The sequence below is a fragment of the Perna viridis genome, chromosome 5, assembly GCF_037379345.1.
Source record: "Perna viridis isolate PV_CMFRI_1.1 ecotype Kerala chromosome 5, ASM3737934v1, whole genome shotgun sequence".
NCBI lineage: Eukaryota > Metazoa > Mollusca > Bivalvia > Mytilida > Mytilidae > Perna > Perna viridis.
Window position 1 is genome coordinate 47756173 of NC_142449.1, and position 22246 is coordinate 47778418.

The following is a 22246-nucleotide window of genomic DNA, read 5'->3' on the forward strand; positions in this document are numbered from 1 at the left end:
CAGAAAAACACAGAATAAAACAAATATAATCTGTATGGTGTATCAGTTTTAACAAGTTGAACACAGAAAACTGGCAATCATGCAGGATAAACACCTTAAAGTCTACTGAAATCATTTTCAGAATTGACCAGGTGCATCGATGTATTGTATTTGTATTGGGCTTTTCCATAAACCCTTTGTTGCTCGTGTTATCTATCGCGCTATTTACTGCACCATGCAGAAAAGTGAGTCCCATTTTTAATTTTCCCCATAGAATCTATCCAAAATAACTTTTTTTCACAAAAAAACAATAGTGAAGCAATTTCACAAACGATTTTAAAGATCTTTTCATCTTATAAAAAAGAAATATCTAGAAAATAAACTATTTAATTAGGGTTTTAAGTTTTTATTGCCAATATCCCTTATACCAGTGATTAAAATTTAATTTTTGTCGAGGCAAAAGCAACTTATGTTTTGAAAGCAGTACAAATTCCGGTCGACATTTTCATTGCACGTTATGCTTCAATAAACTATTGCTTGAAACTCATCCTAGCTCAATCGGTCGTGCGATCGTTAACAATTATACTATCGATCAACTCTATTACAAACAACCTACAATTCTTACGGTCGAAATACTATTGATATACAGGTGGTTCCCTCAGCAATTTCGCAAGACTTTGAACAATCTCTTTTGAAATTAATTCATATCGCCGACACTTGATCAAAGTTCGGGATATTAAACATTTTACTTTATCATGAAAGTATAACAAAAATAACATTTATCGCCTGTAGGAACTGCACGATATCATCGCCTTACATTTTCAATAGGCCCACGTATTTTGATAAGAAATATATTTACTACTGAAATTGATAGATCTAATAAATCAGCGAAGTACTTTTTTTGTTAAAGCTTTTGGAAATTCTAAGATGACTACACAACAGAAGGACAGCGAGGTATTGTCTTTCTCTTCGTTTTTTGTATTAAACTAAGGCCAGTAAATTTTAACGTACGGATTTTATTCTCCGTTTTCGGTACCAATACCTGCAGTTTTGTCTTTCAAGTTGTCAAAACTGGACCCATATCAGCCCCGAGATAGCTCTCTGGCCTGTTTATAGCATACATGTATCATACGGGTTTTTTTCATATTTTCATATTATCATACATATAACAACCAAACACCCATATTACGTGTAATCATTGAGTTTGCCCATGGGTGTGTAGGTCGAGGTTGTTACGGGGTGTTATATGTGGAAATACGTGTACTGTGTAGCAAATGTTTCAACAACTGGGTATTTATCAGTGTTTATCGCACAACATACATCATTTTGGGTCTTTTATGGATGCATAAGGGAAGATAACATTTATAGTATATATATATATATTATTATCGACTAAACTTAGAGAAACTTAAGTGCAACCTCCTAGGTCAATAAAAACTCGTATCAACCTCTGCAAAATACTTTTCATTTACTATGATTAGGTAGACGTATATGTACGAAAGTCGATGTAAATTGATTCTCTAGGGCTTGGTTTAAGCAGGTTTCATGATTATGTAATTTTGTATTCATGGTTCCATCAACAGTGTTGTGTTCCTGCTACGTGTCTAACAGTTTAGAAACACCGTACCAATCACCTCGTTAATTTCTCACAATATCTTTTAGATAACGAGTGACTCACAAGGCGATTATTTGATCAAGAAAAAAGTATTACTGAGCATAAACATATGTTCTCTAATTATCATCTTCATTACCCTCACATGTTAATCAACCTTAATATCTGAGGATTATGTATGCATCAGTTCCCCATTTCCCCCCCGTACCACTTCGCCGCACCGACGACTAACACCGAAAGTTGGGAATGAACAATTGTAGAAAAAACGCGAGTAATACTACTCAGTGAGCGAAATTAACAACCCACGTGACTTTAATATTCAGTTTCAGATATTTGGAACTGTTATCAAATTATTCTATTTTGATGGTTTGAGATTTTTATCTTTACCGCCTATGTGATGATACTCCACTGTATTCCCAGACAGTTTTGATTCTGCCGTCAACGAGTTCAGTAATATTTTGGCTCAGGAAATGCATTGGAAGAAATAGATATTCGAGATGTAGCTTGGATTTTAATATTGTTTTACTTTCTTTAGTGGACCAAATTTTTGTATTATGTATCGGAATCGTTACTCAAAGGATCTTTTAAAGAGAACAGTAAGTTATGTATTCTTCTGTTTTTCAGTATCGTTTATGTCCTGTTTGTGTATATTTGTCATCCGAACTCAGCATTAACGCGATTTCAAATAAAACAAGGTCGTCATAATTCGAATATTAGAATGCATTTGTTTTAAGAATCAATTTATAAGGAATCGTAAAGTAGAAGAGTAAAATGTTTTGATTTTCATGACACAAAATAAGTATCAATATTTTAATACTGCATTACCATCAATGATTGGGTTTTCGTGAAAGTAGGGATATTGTTTTTACTTAAGTTTGTTTAAAACATGTTATTAAGAAGCAATAAAGATAATTCAGATCTTCAGTTTACTTTATCTATCAGATTAACATTTACATCAAGTTGGCACTTACACCCGCCTATTACATAATCTGCAAAGTATTTCGTGTGCTTCATGTAAAATAATGCACGTGCAGCATCAGAATCTTAACACTATACTGTCTATTTGAGTAAGTGAATATTTTTTCTTCATCTTGAAGAAATGTAAACAATAGCAAAGTAAATAAAGTGGGATAAATTAAACGAAGAAATTCTTAATCTTCTTCAAGCTGAAATTGGACGTGAAAGTTTAAACAGCGTATGAAATGACCTAATCACAAACGTCCATCTGGACCTTATCTATGTACATTTTATAGATTATCCCATTAATTCGTGTATCTGTGACCAACCCCTATCGTGCTGTTGGCAGTATATTGCATGTGCTTGAGTAAAAACACATGTTAGATCCCATTCCGACATGTTCTATCAACTTCTACACGCTCTGCAATTATCTGTATAATATTTTTATTCCGTTACGTCAGAAGTATATCTTTTCCGAGAAATAAATCATATGGGATTGCAGTTTTTTTTATTTTATAAGAAAGTGCAATAAGAAAGCTGAAAAAATGATTGAAATCAAGAATTTGCACAAAAGCCAATGCAAGAAATTAAAGCAAGTTGCGCTACCCAAAATGTATTACGGTAGAATGCAATCGAACAACACTAATAATTTTGTCTTTTTGATTGTGATGGAAAACTAATATAATGCTGTAATGGCGTCAATTTTCTATTACTCTTCTTCTGCTCCAAGTTTTATTGGAGTCCGAGTTGCTCATTTTCTTTCGTTTCCTTGTACGTATTAATTTATTTTGGTTATTTTATTTCTTTGTTGTATGTGTCTGTTTTCTCTGTCTGGTCTTTACCCTTGGATTGCGTTCTTCTGAATTCCGCTAGAATCTTGGTACCCTTGATTACTCTCTCTCTACTTTTTATGCCTTTCCTGTTGGACTTAAAAGCAGTTGACTTTTTTCTAATATACGTTGTGACTTTATTCTAACTTACGTCGTTTAAATGATGAAAGTCAATGCAACAACGTGGTTCTATGTTAAAGTACCTAGTAAATGTCTATCGTGCAGCTAAGGCGAAATGGAAACCCGTCGATTTTTAAGTTCGACTCCTACTTGCCCCAACATGTTATCAATAAACATCCTGGCTTGTACACAAGCAAATATTTTCACGTGAAATTCATATTAATCGAGATTCACATAAAATTCATGTGAACTTCACATTAAATTAACGTGATATTCCCGTGAAATTCACTTAACATGAATTGCATGTGAACAATTCGAATTTCACATAAACTCTGCCACAAAGTTTATTTGCTCAGTTCGGGAGAAAAAATCATGTGAAATAATTTTGCCTGTGTGTAAGTAATCTAGTCAGGCAACATGTTGATAGAGTGAGCAAGTCACTTTGTTTTTACTATATACAAAACTGTATACATCGCTCGCTATCTAAAACGAAGAGGGGTTGCATGACGGGGTTGCATCTGTCAAATATTTCAAGATACAGCTATTCTGTATAATAAGAATTTGAAAAAAATCCATTAATATTCCAACAAGAGCAATCGAAAATTTAAAATTATTTCATTGCCAAATTATAAATAATTCCATGATATATTTACATGTTCCCCTTCTTTAGAGACATTTTGGAGAAAAGACAGCATTGTCGACTATGTATAATCGATGACTTTTCGGTTCTTTTGGTGAGAGAATCTTCTAGATGTTTGTAACTAACATTTTTAAAGCATTTCAAAGAAGACGGTTTGTAAATGTAAAATTTGTATACGGAAAGCAGTGGCGTAGTCAGGGCCATATTAATGTGGAAGCCTTTCGTAGCACAGAAAGGAGGGAGGGATTTATTTTGGTTGGTTAATGATGCTAGCATGATGAAGCCGTGGCATCTTGAAATAAATTTCTCCAATAAACATAACGCAAACCATTAAATTCTGGAAAGTTTGTCCAAGCGGAAATTATAGGTTCCAGTCATCGTAAGAAGTATAAATTGTCGAATTCTTAAAGAACAAATAACATGTACATTTATACAGAAATAAACATTAGAAGTTAAGTCTAACGGTACATGTCTGATGATTCCAGAAAATTGATAGTCCGGACCCTATCGATGCCCCCAAGTGTTTCTTCTGGAATGATCATAGGTTTGAGCTTTCTCTACATCTTTTTTTATTATTATAGTATTTTATCGTTCTATGGTCTGGATATATAATTATCTTCATGTCTGTCAATCTTTTTTTCACTTTTCCGGATATAGCTTTAGGACCGATAAACCAAATCTTTTCGAACTTTGACATAATGCCTTGGACAGTAAGATGAGTAGAAAATACTTAATACACTAGAACAAGTTCCTAGTTTCATTTTTTCTTGATTTGCTTGATTTCCCATCGCTCTTTTGGCTTAAGATGATCAGTTAATCTATTGAACTGTCTTCAGGCTTTAAAACATTAGTCTTTTTATTTATTTATTTGTGTTATTATTAACCATGGAATACTTGATTACACAATCACGCTCAGGGTAAACAACCGTACATCCGTTGCCATAATCCTATCCTAAAATATACTCTAAATAACAAATGAGGGATATTTTTTCCAGGAAATGTTGCCAGATACATTCGAAGTACATCTATATGAGATTATTGGCCTATGTTTAAACTAAGTACAATAAAAGGGGTTGCTTCAGACTGTAGAAACTGAAGTTTTATTTCAATGTGTACATAATTACTAGTTTGATACTCCCTTTCCAGTATCATAGTTACATCTTAGGATATATATAAACAACAGGTAAATACTGTTCTGGTGAAATTTATGCGAGATGAGTTACATGTGAAATTCATCTGAACTTCACATGAAATTAGTATGATTTTCACAAGAAATTCATTTGAAATTTACCTCATGTGAAGAGTCTACATAAAATTCACATGAAGGTTGATTTATATAAATTTCATGTGAACTCTGTCACAACGTTTATTTGCTCAATTCAGGCGAAAATCATGTAAATAGTTTTGCCTGTGTGATTGGTTTAAAGCAAAAAACATGATCTTGCATTTCGCTAAAAATAAAATTAAAAAAAAGTTTTCTATATTTCAAATCAATTATTTTTCCTGTAGTCATCTTGAATATTAACATTACGGTGGGAATGCGAAATCCACTTATTAAAACTTGAAATATTTATCGGTTGGTAGATTTCACTAATTTTTATATGCATTAAATACATGAAATAGATAATAAATAGTATGCATTCATGAGTCCCTTTTTCTTTTACATGTATAAACCGATACTGTATGTATCATACTCTCGGAATCTTATATGTTTTCTTTTTAATTAGACTCAAGTATATTAACTCAGCTTTGTTCATTGTTGTAGGGGAGTATCATAATGCAATTGATACTTGGTTGATGTTAATACATAATGGTACAGATTTATGTATATAAAGAACGATAACCTCTTTCCCCAGACCAATCAGATGGCCTCTTTTACACTTCTCTCATATATTTTGCGATCACTGCTTATCAGTTCACATTCACCTTGAATCAGTTCTATGATTGAGCCAATTCTTCGTACCTTCGAGACAATAACATATGTTATGCAAACTGTAAGTGCAGTATGTTCCTTCAGACATTTTGTTTCGTTGTAATTTATATAAAATTTATAAATATCAGACAGAAGGTGGTACATGCATTTAAAGAAAACACAAACTTCACTTTTAATTTCTGATTCAGTAAACAGTTATTAGTCTTAATTAGTTGTTTGGTGGTATCAAAACTTAAATAAATTTTATTAAAAAAAAATGTTGTAAAAGTTATCGTTATTGATTTGGTTATTTATATGGGGAAATATATGTGCAAATTTATCTAAAACACAGATTGGTATACTGAAAGGACTGTGGTTTTGTATAGAACTGTAAAATATGGCAAATATATAGGCTAGAAACCACTAATTCCACTTCCCATAGGCTTCTATGCTAATTTCACAATATTCAATGGCTTCTCTGGACTTTACCTTAACTTTAACCTGCAGAGGACTATATATCAGCATGATTCTACATATGTCAGCTCACAATCCTCAGAGTGGCATGTGGGGTTAGCAGACTTGCATCGCAGTACTGGTCACCGGAAGTGAAGGGTCTATAAATAGCATGGGAAATCCCAGTGTTTTCACAAGATAGGGGTATATTTAGAAATCATTATGGAGATTTGGCTTCACATCACAAGAAGCAAAATGCACCTATAAAATGTACAGAAATGTTTTTCCTTTCAGAAACTGTTTAAATTTTTTAAATAAGATGAGAGCTTTTTTCACAGCACTATGAGGAACAGAGGTAATTTCTGCGTAGGACTATTTTTGCGTACGTTCCAAATGCTCATTGGTTGAATTGATGGTCTGTAACCTATATACCGAAAAAGCATCGTCGCTGGTTCAGTGGGGATTTCTGCACAATGTTTCTCCTGTTACATGTTTGTATGGATAAGTCCTACGTGCGTAATTTCCATCAAGCTCCGAACAACGCTGATTCTATTATAGATGAATTAAACGTCTGCTGCAGCGTGGAGCTGGATGCACATAATAAGCCTCAACGAAAAATTACTTCTCAGATATGTTACATATGGGTTCAGTTCTACATTAAAGAGTACAGTTTAAAACATGTTTTGCAACGGTGTTCGTATCGACTCGGTACACTCATTCTATTGCAATATGATATCGTATCGATATCAATATACCTGCTTTTGATATGCTTGTTTACTATATCACATCTACACAGCCAAATGTGCCACATATGATAATCATATGGTGCTCGATTCATATGATAATCATATGGTAATCATATGACAATCATATGATACTGAACATATAATAGTCATATGATTATCAAATGATTCTCATATGGTAATTTTGGCTTAAAAACACATGATAATCATATGTTTGTGAAAAACATAGGATTACCATATGATAACCATGCGACAGTCATACGTTTACCGAAACATATGATTATCATATGGTGCTCGATTTATATGATAATCATATGATGCAAACCATATGATTCTCATTTGTGGCACATTTGCCTTTGTAAAAAATCACTAATCTTATTATCACTTTTTTGCAGCATGAAAAAAGCAATAACGAAGTCAATTTGCTTTAACACCAGTGAAAGAGACTAACAAACTTCAACACATATATATTAACCAACGCATTTCATTCTTCATTTTCAGGTTCATTAAAGAAAATCAAAAATGAGACGAGAACGAACGGTAAAGTTACATCGATGTTGTGTTATCTCACATTTGACAGTTTTCAATCCACTCACAAACTTCAAACACACATTCCAGTTCTTGCATGCCTCAACTGTTCATATCCGACCTAAAAGCCCACACACAGCAGCAGATGTTCGTTTCTGTATAGAATATCAGCTGCGGTTTCAGAATGACCAGTTTTGATGTCGTACACACTGATGGCAACTGGAAAGCGTTAAGCGTGGTAAACTTTTTTTCAATGCATTAAATCGTTTAAAGTCTTCCATGGTCAGTTTTAGTATAAGTTTCCTTCAGGATCGCTTATCTCCTACTTCTAAGAAGACCTTCACATAATTGGTCCCGTGAGTCCATCGTGTGGATATAACAAAAGCAACTCCGTTTATTCTTCGATACATCAGCATTTATTGGCAGTTCGTGGAATCGTAAACATTTGCATTACTCAAAGGTTCTATTCTTTGAATAACACATTTTTGGTCTGAATTGAAATCAATTTTGTGAATGCGTTGTATGAAGAAGCATTTTTTCCATTTAAATCTATTGCAAAAATGGCATAATGGCAAGGTTTTATTGGTTTTAGGCAATCCGTAAATCGCTGTCACGGTTAATAAAATTCTGTTTTTTGTAGAAATTCAAAATAAGAAATACAAAACATTTAAACAATTTTCGGAATATTACAGCATATTACAGTTCTCAACAATAATATGAGCGTATTGCTTATCGTTTTGTATCTTTTCATGAACTGTGTGTGCTATTGTCTTAGTATAAGTTGTATTCTATCTTTCTGTTCATGTGGCTAAAAAAAGCAAAAATAAAACTTTTGGTATGATTATTTATATATTTGAATTGAAACGAACTTGCACGAGAAAAACAAACAAAACACAAATAATATAGTTACATCAGAGACAGCATGTTTTGTAGAGCTCTTACTTTTGTTGAAACTAATTCCATAGAAAACTATCATTATATTTAATATTTTTTTTTAATGCAAGCTGGTTTTGTTTACTTTACTTGGTTGATTTATGATTTATGAAATTAGTCTACTTTCAAAAAACGCTTTGGTCATTCTTTGTGTAGAATTGAGACATGTGATGGCGTAGTCGCGATGTCAAAGTCTATAACCAAGAATATATGTTGTAGGTTTTGACGCACAGTAAAGATCCCCGTTTTTTCTACTGATATTATTTAGCACAAATTTAACTAAAAAAATCATACAAATTTCTAAATTTGAAGGAGAAAAAAACAAACCTACGAACTGACTATATTTTTTTAAGAGTTGGTATCGGGAACATAACTCTAGTATTAAGTGAAAGCTGAATTGTATTTGTATGCCATTTTAGTTTATTCCTCATAAAACTTGATGAAGATAAAATCCTTTTTTTAAATAATCAACTTAACAATTATAGGGCTATCTATTTAACACTTTTACAATGCAAATCTCTTTCAAACTGCCTTTACTGAGAGTACAATAGTTAACTCAGTGGATAGAAATGACTGAATGATAATTGCCCGATGATTTACCTATGTCACTTAACTGGACAATTGACACGAAGATTTAAAAAAATCTCCAGCTCAATTGTCCAGTTACCTAATTCAGCAACCAGCTTGATTCCCTAAAGGTAAATGTCGCATGTAAAATAACATAAGCGTGTCTCTAATTATAAAAGATAAAAAGTTGTATGAAACCATCTTAAAGGTTCGTACTAGTGTCTAAAAACCCTCCCGTGTTTACATCTGTTACTATTTGTTATGTAGAATTTTTTTAGATTTATTGCAGACAAGATAGAAGTTTATCATTACCAGAAATAACATTTAATGTTGCTTTCCACAAAATATAATTAAAATGAAACTTGTGCTATAAATAAATTGAATAAGCAAAACATCTTTGTTGCCATGCCAGTTTTATACTAATAGGTTTTTAATTTGTCAAGTAAAGATTTTAAACCTAACAAAGGAGGTATTTTGTGAAACTTTGCCAAAATAATCTATTGGTAAAAGACTGGTTCTGTTTGCACACAATACGACTAACATAAAGAGATACACTTCGATTATTTTTTGGAAACACTTCATTTGCTTGAATGTTATGAAATCATTCTGATTGGTAAACAAACAATATTTGAACTGCATGGTGAAAGATGTGATTTTACTACAACACCGGCCGGTCGTGACATAACTAACTTAACAGGAGTTTCTTCAAAAGCAGAGCAAAGTCACCAATCCAGTGCAGATTGTATTTTTTTTACCTGAATCTGAGTAGTTCATTCCCTTTCAGTTTTGTATTCTCTTTATATCTTTGAGCTATTTTTTTTTATAATCTTTCTCAGTCTTCTTGACATCGTCGTTGCCATTAGGTATTGGTTGTTAAATAAGTGTTCTTCCTCTTTTTCTACAGATAAATATTTCCAGAGTATTTTACTATAAAATCATAATTTTTCGTTAACTCTGATTTCATATTATTGGAGAATAAATGAATGGCTTCTGCTCAATACTAAGGTACAAACAAAATTAGCACCTAACAAAGTTTTTTTTTTCATTTTTGAACAAGTTTGAAAAAATGCCAGCCTTTTTCCAATAAATTCAAATTAAAGTCTCAAATATTTTTGACTTTCTAAGAGACGTGCTTTGAAACACAGTGTTAACCCTACCTTCATCGAAGTAAATTTTTGACATTCAAATATGCGATAAAAAGACTATAAAAAAACACACCCTGAAATACTTGCAGGAATTTTTCCTCTGATTTCTAATTAATTATTCGACCAAAAGTAATTACTGGCGGATATCATTATAATCTAAAGAGGAGCCCTCTTAATAATAATCATAATAGTTCACCTGTAGTTATATTGAAAGAGGTAATGAGATTACCTCTGATCAAAGAGAACAGATAGAAGACAGAGAAATCATCAGAATCACCACATGTAAACTTCATATCTTCTTCTATTGTTTACACCACCATTACCCATCAGCATACTCCGTACCACGTGACCAGCTCTTGCTCGACTGCCAAATTTTCATGGCAAGCAAGACATTTCTCTGTCTTTTCGAATTACACAAATATAACTCATTATTTATTGTTTTGTTCTGTGATTTGTTAATAATAATTAATGAAGAAGTGTACCTTAAGCGCGCATTATCTCATTTCAGCCTTCGTTCGACAGAGGATACGGAAGTCTAAGCAGTAGTCGCAGTCACGGATCTGTAAGTATACCTGTTTATTTGTATTAGAGAGTAGAATTTCCGAAAGCACCCAAAATATAATTTTGCTCTGACAGAATTTGGCAAAGACTTGCAGTTTTAATTAAGTTTTGGTTATATCAAATAATTAACATGTGTTTTTAATGGCAGGTGATGCTAAATGTATCGTGATAATAGATGCAATCACATCTAAGATAAATGCTTGATAAATTATGTCATACATTCGGAATAAACAGCTGATTTGGTGCAATGAAGTTTCAATACTTTCATAAACATTTTCGAGAAAAAATCAATTGAAACTATAAATAAATGTAGGCCAACACTTGAAAGTATTATTTCTGTGAGAAGTTTAATTTCTGACTGAATGTGTCGACTCTATTGGAGGAGTGTAGCGAATGGAGTCGTCACATTCTGAGAAGTTGTATAATATTGATTTGTTGTGACATGCATCATTAATTTGATCCTCTATCCTACATAATAACACCTAAATGAACTGTCCCGTACTACCATACATCGTCTACTAAGTTACAGCCCTAGATTAAACCTACGAGGAGGAATGACCCGGCCAGCGAAATCTATATTTTTATATAGCTTAGCTGGCCGAGTGGTCTAGGGCACTGGACTTTGTGCAGGCGGTGTTGTCATAGATGTCACAGCGGTACAAGTTCGATTCCCGCGGAGGAAACGACCAAAAATTTTCATCGCAAATTTGACAGTTCTAACATCGTTGGGCATTTTTCAGACCTATATACATGTTTACATATCTTCCCTGTATCAATTTGATCCGATGGAGCAGTCTAGCGAATAGAGTCGTCACATTCTGAGACGTTATATATATATATAGACAGGTCTGAAAATTTCCCAATGATGTTAGAACTGTCAAATTTGCGATGCAAATTAATGGTAGTTCCCCTGTGGGACTCGAACTCGTACTGCTGTGACATCTATCTATGGCAACACAGCCTGCACAAAGTCCAGCGCCCTAGACCACTCGAAAATGTTTATGAAAGTATTGAAACTTCATTGCACCTAATCAGCTGTTTATTCCGAATATATATATATAGGTTAAACTTAATTTTTTTCATTTATTCATTTGATATTTTGCAAAAATTATTAAAACTTCAGTTTCAAATGAAAATATTTCACAAACATTTTTAAAGCTGTATGGTATGGAGCATCCCACATCTAACCGTCCCGTTGACCAGGGACCAATGCCCTGTTTCTGGTGCAGCAGTATCACTTTGCGCAATTTTGAAATTTTTTAAATTTACCCTATATAACTATATGCTTTACCAACCTTCACGAATCAATACATTATTTACTAGTATTATTCTGCAAACTTTGATGTTCTCTTAACGATTTCAGCGCACGAGTTAAATCTTCAAGAGTTCATGGCACGAGTTGATTACTATTGTATAGATTTTCCTCAGATTTTATCGATATTTTCAACATGAATTTTCAAATTCTGTGATTGGTGGATTGATGTGACGTTTTGGTGGGAGAAAGCCCGTTAATGAAATTACGGAATTTATTTCAGTGTGAATTATCGAAATTTAATACACTGTAAACATTTGATAAAACACTGCTATTTATATAATGAAGTGTTATGTACAATAATAAGTGGTGAAGGGCTCTTCTGTCCCTTACATTAAAAGGGGGTGGTTAAGGCCGTATAATTTAACCCCACCGCAGATCGTTGTATTACTTTTTAATTTGATTTTGAAGAAGTGTCATCGTTCTGTTAACTTGTATATTATTACTTTTGTAGTCATGGTCTTTCAGAGCTTTCTTAAAGGTGTGTTTACACTTGTTGAAGACGTTTTGGTGATCTCTGAAAGTATTTACTATTTTGGATCGGGGTTTTACACTGGTGCTTTTGTTGAGTTTTATCATATTCGTTATTCTTTTCTTGTATTTTGACAAAGATTTCCATTGTTTAAATCGTATGTTTCATTAATGTTGAAAAAAATACAAGTAACAGTAATTAATCAGAATCAATTAAAACGCAAACCGTAAATTAGAAGTTTAGTGAGGAGCAAATGATATCCATGGAGATAGAAAGATTATCAAACGAAAACGCTACACTTCAGACGGTAATTGTCTAATGAAATACGACCAATACACAGATTTGCAACGTTTTATATAATACATACATCTAGAATCATAATCAAGAACAGATTATACATGTACAACGGTAGGCAGGACAATAGTCTGAGCAAATGTTATACATTTCCACTTTGACTAATGAGTTACATCTTAGAACCTTGTTTTGAGACTTTCTGTCGCTTAACCTACCGGTACACCTGGTCCATGCTCCCAGTTTTCAGTGGAGTGCGAGTTGCTCATTTGCTTTTGTTACTTTGTCTGTATGATTGTAGTTACTTTATGTTCTTTGTTGTGTATACATGTACCTGTTTTTCATGTCCGGCCTTTGTCCCTGGATTACATTCTTTTGATTACCGCTATAATCTTGGTTCCCCTGATAACTCTTTCAGGCAAAAGGTTTTTTTAAAGGGCAAGGAAATATAAAAAAAATCACACAAGTTTAGGCTCAAGCTTCATCTCTTTGCATCCTGTAGTCTTTGAAATGTAACAGTTGTCTTGGTTACATAAAATAAAAGTTATGTGCATAATATTTGACAATTTCTGTCTATCTGAAATCTTTTTCTGCTTCATATAAGTATCTACTGAATTTTACTTTCTGTTTTTGTATTTCATTATTCTAGCAGATGTTCTAGTTCAAGGAATATAGACATGTTTTACACCAAGTTTGGCTAAACTTTCCTTTTTTTTCTTTTCCTCTGTTCGTAGAAACGGGTAGCTGTTTTTTGAACATCAGTGGTATTCCGTTATTTCATTCTGACATAAGTACTACATCAAACATCACTTACAGGCATGTGTCCAAGTGAAGCGAAATACATTAGGCAACAGTCACTCTTAGTGGATGTACTTTGTAATACATTTTTGTAAATCCTGAAGTCCATCTTCACGTCTCATTACCATTGCTAAACAACGTATAATGAGTCATGACTCTTCAACGACGTTACTGTTATTCTTCCTCATACCACTCTTGAAATCTTATTTCTATTTCGCGTCTTAAGATTCTATTTCAAAGATTCCTCGGTTGAATTTAAAGTTTCAGGTGGCTTTGCCTTTTCTTCAAAGTTATTGTGCGTGGTCCTCAGTTGCATTGGTCTTTTCTTTCAATTTCTAAATTTTGGAACTGTTTTAATAATGTCCATTAATTCAAAACTTAAAATTAAACTTAAAGGGTACTTCCAAATGTCCGGTTTTTTAACCCTTCTTCAAAATTTTCCGCTCTAAGTTAATCGCATCAGGCGTGTACCAGACGAATCCAAAGAAGAATTAGACTGATTCATAACGATTCAAGGAAACACCTAGGCAATACTGAAATTTTGAGCTGAGCCCGTTTTTGTTATTTAATAATTGCTTGCTGGTACACTGTATTCCTTTTTTGTCTATTTTCGAAATAATACTGGTTTTCTTTAGTTCTTTCTGATGCAGAGTCCTAAGAAATTCCATTTTTATGTATGTTTGTTTTCTTGTTGACGTAAGCTTTGCGCTGGCTCTTTAATACTAGTATATCATTATTCTTTAGACACATATTTGATAAAATCCACTTTTGCTAACTACAATGCCAAAAATAGTTTTATAGAAGCTTTTAGATCTGTACTCGGGTATGTTACAAATATAAATATTTCACACTTTCATATCCATAAGTGACAATACTGAACGTTCGTCAATGCTAAAGACATCCTTACGGTCTTTGAAGGGTTTGTTTACGCCGGTTTTCGTTATTTTTTTTTCTAATGGCACATGGTAAAGACTATTTGTTAGATGTAAATGAAAACTACAATGCATATACATTAACCCTAATTACAAAACATCAATGTATCCTAATTTAAATACTATTTTTACAAGAATTGTCTGTAAGTTTTATTTGAATTGAACAAATGTTTGAGGAGTTCGATTATAATTCACCTGAAAACAAGATTTCAATGAACATTTTTCATCTGGAAGAATACGTGAAGTTCATACAAATTTGTTAATCCATACCATCTCTGCCATCTACCCATTATAAATAACAAAATGTTCGTAAATTAATATCGATGCCTCACCATTTTTAAGCATTTCACCAAGGTTACACTCGATTATACCCTTAATTAAAGCCAAATGGGGTGGTAATTGATCTTTTACTAACTTACAGAAACATACTGCCGTTAAAATGGAGAAATAATCCCAAAACACATTAGTGCTGTACATTGAATTAAGAATGTAATATACAATACCTCTCTTAATTTATAAGTAACGGGGTGTGTATCTGGTTGGCACGTGTTTCTCAGTATCATCAATCAAATACCCCTGTATAAAAATATAATTAAAAAATTCATTTCTACCCTCCTTCTTTTTATTTCTTCAGTTATATTTATTCATAAGACCTTAACCGTTTCACAATATATTTTTACTCAAATACACAATAATTATCAAGTCTTCTTTTCCAGTTGTGCTGTTTTCTTTCTGGTTCTTATTCTTTTACATGCAAAGGGAAATAACTTACACAGTAAACAGGATGGTTGGCTGTTCTATGCAGCACAGAAAAAAAAAATTAACAAAGAAAACTATCAGAACCTCGATGAGTTTCTGATTCAACTGCAGAAAATGTAAAACAGTCACCAATTAACAAAGTTTAAATCCTTTAAGGATTGAAGAAAAGAGCTTAGTGTTCTACCCCTAACTAGTCTGGCTCAGTATGAGTTATTTACTTGGCAGTAATTGGGGAAAAGTCCGTAGGGAAGCATTTATTTTGCTCTGCAGAAAAGGTATATGAATGTACCCGATATCAGTTTAATGGTTGAAAAAGCTTTTTTGAGCTGTATTCGTAGATTGATGAATTCACTTTATTTATGAAACAATACTGCGTGTTCTGGCGAGGTCACCATGGTGCTGATGATCATCGGTAAGCTGATGGTTTGTAATATCTGTCAAACAGCAATGACGCTTACGCAAAATGACGGACTGACAGAAAAATGCATATTTCTAAAGCATCTATCTGAGAAACTGTAATTATTACTGTAATTAGATGATTCTAAGTCTTGGAACTTTATCAAGGACGTAATTATGTTGTGCAAACAACAACCTGTGAAAAAATTCAGTATTTGCCAGAAAACACCAACGCGTTATGACGTCATTACCATGTACATTAAAATAGACAACGATATGATGTCATTTTAGTTAAACAGAATCCCTCTAAGAGACAAAAAGCATTGGGCAAGTATACAGCTGATGGTTAAGCTTTTATGTTATGGCTACAAATCATTCATTGCGGCTTTTTATTAAATATAATGTTACGGCTTCTCATTCCTGTTTGCTATTTCCTTTGTCATTGTATGTTTCAAGAGCAACGACCCTGTAAAAATTATATGTTTTGGTTTTACTTTCAGTCGTGAAAACATTAAGTGTTGACACGCGAGTTATTTGTTATACCAATTCCTGTATGCCAATCGTGCCTCTGAAAATATTCCGAATAGACTGTCCTCCAGCTTTCTTTCATTTCCTCTCCTCATGTCTTGTGCAAGGTATTATTTTGCAAGTTCATAGAGCATGAAATGAAGTGTTCTTTAGTCCCTATTTTGACGTTCTTTTGATATTTCTTTTTACATCACATCCAGACATGATATATCCATGAAACTGATCGTTGATCATTTATCGGGTACAAATCAAATGGTAAACAATTGAAAAACTACATAAATCACACATTTATGGATCAAGCTTCTAGATTTTGATAATAAAATTTTTGTTCGATAGATTTGATCGATTTGTTGTTGGATTGAAAAATCTTTTGAAATAAATGAATTATGTTGATTAAAGTACTAGTAAAATTGGCCAAAATTGCATAATTCAAATATTCAATAACATTCCTGGCTTTTAAAAGTGAACTAACCAATCGTACATTTTGCTCACCATAATATCACAATAAGCTAATTAATCGATCACTTTTCGATTAATGGCCTGTAAGTTTAATTAAAGATCAGGTTGTTTAGTTGTGAAGTATTTCTGGTAAAAGTAGTGATTGGGGAAAAAAGTCATAATACAGTCAATGGTATAAAATAAATATCTGGAAAACTTTCGCTTTCAACTACAAAGATTTGTAACATGATAAAGTGTTCTCATTTTAGTAGGTTTTCAAGATCTCTATTCTTGTTGATTATTTCATAAGTAAAACAGCTTCGCTTCTATTATTTTGCGCAAACTTTTTCAATCCAGATAATACTTGTTCTAAACTAGTTCTATCAGAAAACACTTACTCGATGCTGATGCGCAGCTGTAAACATATCATAGATAACAGTTGATGCTCCAGTACGTTAGAGGTATACAAAAGGGTAACGTCTGGGTGTTTTGAAAACCCATGTCTCCATTTTATCATAAGATGCAACTGAGTGAAATATTATTCTCAAATAACAGCATTTCTTATTGATACAATTAAACAATAAATCCCGATATTGCAGATTTTTGGTGCCTTGAGCCTAAATATCGTTTTGTTTACATTTGCACAATGAACAGCATATAAATTATATCAAAGAGACTTTCTGATAAATGAGATTATTGAGAAAAAAACGAGTTGATATATCTTTTACTTTAATCGTGTGTTTTTAGCACAAAGCTAGTAATTGTCTCGCTCTGTATATTCCCCTGATCTATTAATTAGGAGAATGAAGTATAAAGCCAATAGCATAAACCAAAAGATAAAGTTGAATTGTCAAACCGTGCCTTACAACTGTTGATAAGCAGCTATATTTTCAATATTAGCAAAAAACAACTAGAAATGTTAATGAATTTATAAGGCCTCTTTTGATTTTTTGACAAATAACAAAATATGATCCATTCCGTTCAAATCATGGATTTTTTGATAGATAAATTTTTTCAAATTCTTTGAAAGAATTATACGAAATTCCTTACCGCGAAATATGGTCAAAAGACCAAACAAAAAGACTAGTGTCACAAATTCTGTAACATATTCGGATAATTTTAAAAATGAGATCTTTTTGATGTAGATGGGGTTCATGTTATCCGATTCCTCCTTTAGTATAAATATTAAGAATATTAAAACAAATACTGTCCTCCAAAAGAAGCTAATCGCTGTCGTTTTCTCCTATTCCGCATTTAACTATGTCAAAACAATGTAATTTTTTTTTAGTTTTCACATTTTCGGTATCAAACTAAAACAAAACAAAAATGGAGCAGATTGTGCCCATTGCACGAAACTTTCGGTAAAATTGTTCACATTCAACCAAATTTCACATTTTTTTTAAAAAAACTTTTGTGGCGTCGAAAACGATGATCGATCGTCTGTCATTCTTCAGGATCTTCTAAAGAGGCTTCACTTCATAATAAAGAATAAAACTACTTTGCCTTCGATTTGGCACTACAGATGTTCTTTAATTATTTATATCAAAATGCATTGAATCATCTTCTTCATCAAGCCAAAGTCACATAGCTGAAAGTACATGATTAAGACACTTCAGGATAACAAGAATTATTATTGGAGGGACGTTAATTGTGGTGCTCTTTATTTTTCAGCTTTACGATAACGTGGGAACAAGTTACGGTTCTAAGTACGGAGGAACAGGACAAAAATCAAGCAACTATTTAAGTCCTTCATACGGATCATCATATACTGGAAGTCCACGTGACAAATTCAGTTCATCTGCAAGTCCAAGAGACAAATCGTACGGTTCTCCTAATCCAAATAGATACTCAGGTTATAGTGTAGGAGGCGTTGGTGTTCGGGACCGAATTCAAAAATTCGCCAGCGGCGATAATCGTGGAAGTAAGGAGATGTATACACCTTTACATAGCGTCAGAGGCAGCTCACAATCAAGGGACAATCCAGGTTGGGACAAATATTCTTCGCGAACTGCTAATTCAGACCCTTACGCAAATAGATCAGGATATTTATCAGATTACGGTGGCAGTAATAGATCTCTAGCATCATATGACAGAGGATCGTCTAAGTCAGGTCGAAGTTACGGTCCTCCAAGCAGAGAAAGTTCACCTATTAGTAGCAGATCATCACGTTACGGAGACTATACTAGTGCGTCGCCATACTCAACTTACGAAAACTCGCCACCATTATCTCGACGTTACGAACGTCAACAGTCAGTAGATTACTCACCACCGAAGCGGGACGCTGATGACCCTTACAGACGAAGAGAACCAGTTGGTGATAGAAGAAGAGACTCAGTGAGTGATAGAAGAAGAGACTCTGTAAGTGAAAGGCGAAAAGAGCCTGTCACTGACTATCTTAAACCTCCTCCAACACGGCGGAGGGTCTCATCAAGTGATAGCGATTCTGACGATAGTGCACCTGAGGCCGAAAAAGACGGTCACAGAGTTCGGTATAAAGTATCTCGTGGAACATCTCCCTTACGAGAGGGAGAGGTTCCAAAAAGAGAACAAAAAAGGAACAAATTAAAAGACAAAAAAGCTATTGCTAGAACTAAACGAATACGTAACACTACCAGGGAAATAAGGCGAGAAAATATTTACAAAGAATTTAAAGAAATGGCAGATGCAGCATGCCAAACAAATGATGTAACACCCAGAAGACGGGGTCGTCGTCAGGTGAACGACGACGATGCGAGAGACAAGGCAGCACTTACAGCAATGGCCATGATGGATGACGCTGGCGATGCAAACAATTCTAGAGACTCGTTTTATAAAAACCGTGATAAATTCAATACGCCTGAACAAAAAAAATACTCACATAGAGAAAATGAAAGTATGCAAGAGCCACCTTCAGAGAAATCATGGCGAAAATCAGTTTACGGTGAAGAACCCGAAGACCAAAGAAGTAGGCAAAACCCACGAACAAGCACCCCAATGGCTCCTTCGGACAAACGCTCAAGTAGGCACTCACAGGTTTCAGATCGAGAATCGAGGCCTGACTATAATAGATCTTCTTCGAGAGAAAGCATTTTGGATGACAACCAGGGTAGGCGAAGACGTAGAAGTAGGGAAATATTAGATGAACCTAGTGGACCAGAAGAACCTCCACCATTGCCACCAAGAAGATTACGACATGGAAGTCGAGAAATTTTAGACGCACCCGAAGGAGAAGCACCACTTACTCCTGAAACCATTTCATTGAGAGATAGTATAGCAAAAGTTCAGGAATGGAAACAACAACTTCCTGAACCAGATTCTTATTATGGGGATAGATTGACTCCTAAAGCTCCTAAGTGTAGGCGTGGGGAGCTGGCTCCAAGTGATCATTCTGAAGAATATTTTTCTGCACACGACTATCCACCACCACCGCCACCGTCCAGAAATGCAAGAGAGGTATCACCAGAGAGACCTCGTTCTCGTGAACAACGATCTTCGGGTGGTTATCATAGAAGCGATTCTGTCAGATCTACTAGAGAAAATTCTCCAGTTTATTCACGTGATACATCTCCTAATAGGTTACGGTCCCGATCAAGGCGAAGTCGAGAGCATTCTCTTGATAACGTGTTTGACGATGATAAAGACCAACGACCTCCTCCAAATAAAGATTTCCGAAAATCTGCGCTAAATCGATCCATTGACAATGGCTATTTCGATAACGGTGATCCAGATCCTCGATATCACCGTCAAGACAGCATACCAACTAAAGGTAATAGAATATCAGGTAGTTCTTCCGATGCATTTTCTAGAGACGACTCACCAAACCGTGCCAGAAGGATTAGACGGGAAGGTTCACGCGAGGATATGATAGACGAAAGACGTCCAGGCCATACCAGCGATAGTTCAAATTTCGGTTTTAACAGGGACGGTTCGCCAAACAGAAATCAAGGCAGACGTGTTAGAAGCAGACAAAATTCTCGAGAAGATATGTTAGATGACAGGAAGCCATCGAGACCAAGTTCTAGAGAAGGTATGGTTGATGATCGTAGATCATCTAGGTCGAGTAGATCCACTAGTCGTCATAATTCACGCGAAGATGTTCTAGAAGAAAGGGGTAAACGGTTTATCGCCAGAGATAGACCTCGTAGTCTTCTTGTAGCAAATGAAAGCAACGAAGGAGGTATGAAACGATCGCCTTCAGGGGCGTTTTCGAATGATACACAAGCACTTCCCGATATCGTAAATTCTGGGAAGCAATCTCCTAGAAAAGACAAGAGTGGTTACATAAATCAAAAACAAGACATTGATCACGTATTAGATGGAATCCAAGGAGCTCCTGCTGAGTTATCACGTCGTATTGGGAATCATGGTCCCAGGCCTAACTCAGCAGATGGATACTATATGGATAGTAAGAATATTGATGATGTTTTGAATGGGAGGTCACAAAATCTGATGGATACACCTGTGCCAAAAGCCCCAATCCCTCTAAAGCCATCTCCTCAAATCCTAGGTAATTACGTCTTGCACTAAAAGTGACGACGTTAACAAAATATGTCTAAATATATACTCAAAGAGAAGTCATATTTTGCTGATGTCTTAACGTTCGATATTGTGCCACACTTTGGATGTTCCCAGCATGGGTGTAGAATTAGTGTATAGATTGTCCTCTTCATACATGCCTAAAATTCTAAATTCTTTCCATGTCTTTTTCTCTACCTCCTATATTTAGTCTATATAGTTTATACTCTAGCGTAACCTAGGTGTATCTATTCCGCTTTTGTGGAACCAAGTTCTCTTTTGTTTGCTTTCCACGTGCATGTCTTGTGGCTTTTGCTTGACTGTTTGAATTTCAAAGACTATGGCTTCGTATTTTTTGTGAATAAAGAATGGCTTCAGAGTTAATGTTAATTTTAGCAATAATATATAAATAACCAATCAAAACATTTTAAGATGAATTTTGCTACACGGCATTTTTTCAATAGAATTCTTTAATTAAGAAGAGTTGAATTAACAATGTTGATAAAGTTGAGACATATTATTTTTCTTTCGATCTACGACGTTGCACTGTTTATGCTTTGGAGTTTTTTGCTTGTCTGTTTAATTTACAGGGAATTTTCCACTTAATTTCCTTCAACCTTAAAGCGTAGCAGATAAAGAAAATAGATGTCTGGTTGATGGATTCCTTTGGCATTCCTTCTAGTGTTTTATACTTAGTTTTGTCACGCATTGTTTATAACTGAAGTTGGTATTAAAGATTAAATACCTGACAAAATACTGTCTTACTTCAGAGAAAATTAATAGATCTTCTTTGGATATTTTTGTGACACGTATATATTTATAACATTTCTAGCGCCTTTAGTTTTG

General features: G+C 34.1%; 1 protein-coding gene and 1 long non-coding RNA gene across 51 annotated transcripts in view; one reads left to right on the top strand and one right to left on the bottom strand.

The window, feature by feature from the left end:
• Positions 1-22246, top strand: part of LOC148618007 (FH1/FH2 domain-containing protein 3-like) — a 76172-nt gene that overhangs the window by 696 nt on the left and 53230 nt on the right. For 19 of the 50 annotated variants that reach the window (XR_015922607.1, XM_088585757.1, XM_088585759.1 and 16 more), the window contains exons 1-4: positions 6109-6132; positions 10928-10981; positions 16232-16267; positions 18578-21392. Coding sequence is in view for 49 of the 50 variants with exons in the window: in XM_088585757.1 (XP_088441883.1) it covers positions 6124-6132; positions 10928-10981; positions 16232-16267; positions 18578-21392 (2914 nt within the window). In the remaining variant the exon portion in view is untranslated. Of the gene's footprint in view, positions 1-1675; positions 2188-6061; positions 6133-7747; positions 7787-7943; positions 8013-10927; positions 10982-16231; positions 16268-18577; positions 21393-22246 lie in introns of those variants that run through there. The other 31 variants (XM_088585774.1, XM_088585783.1, XM_088585785.1 and 28 more) reach the window with 20 other exon arrangements.
• Positions 13523-15974, bottom strand: LOC148618008 (uncharacterized). Its single transcript, XR_015922609.1, has 2 exons — positions 15289-15974; positions 13523-14628 (listed from the first exon to the last, which is right to left on the bottom strand). It is a non-coding gene; the product is annotated as an uncharacterized LOC148618008 (long non-coding RNA).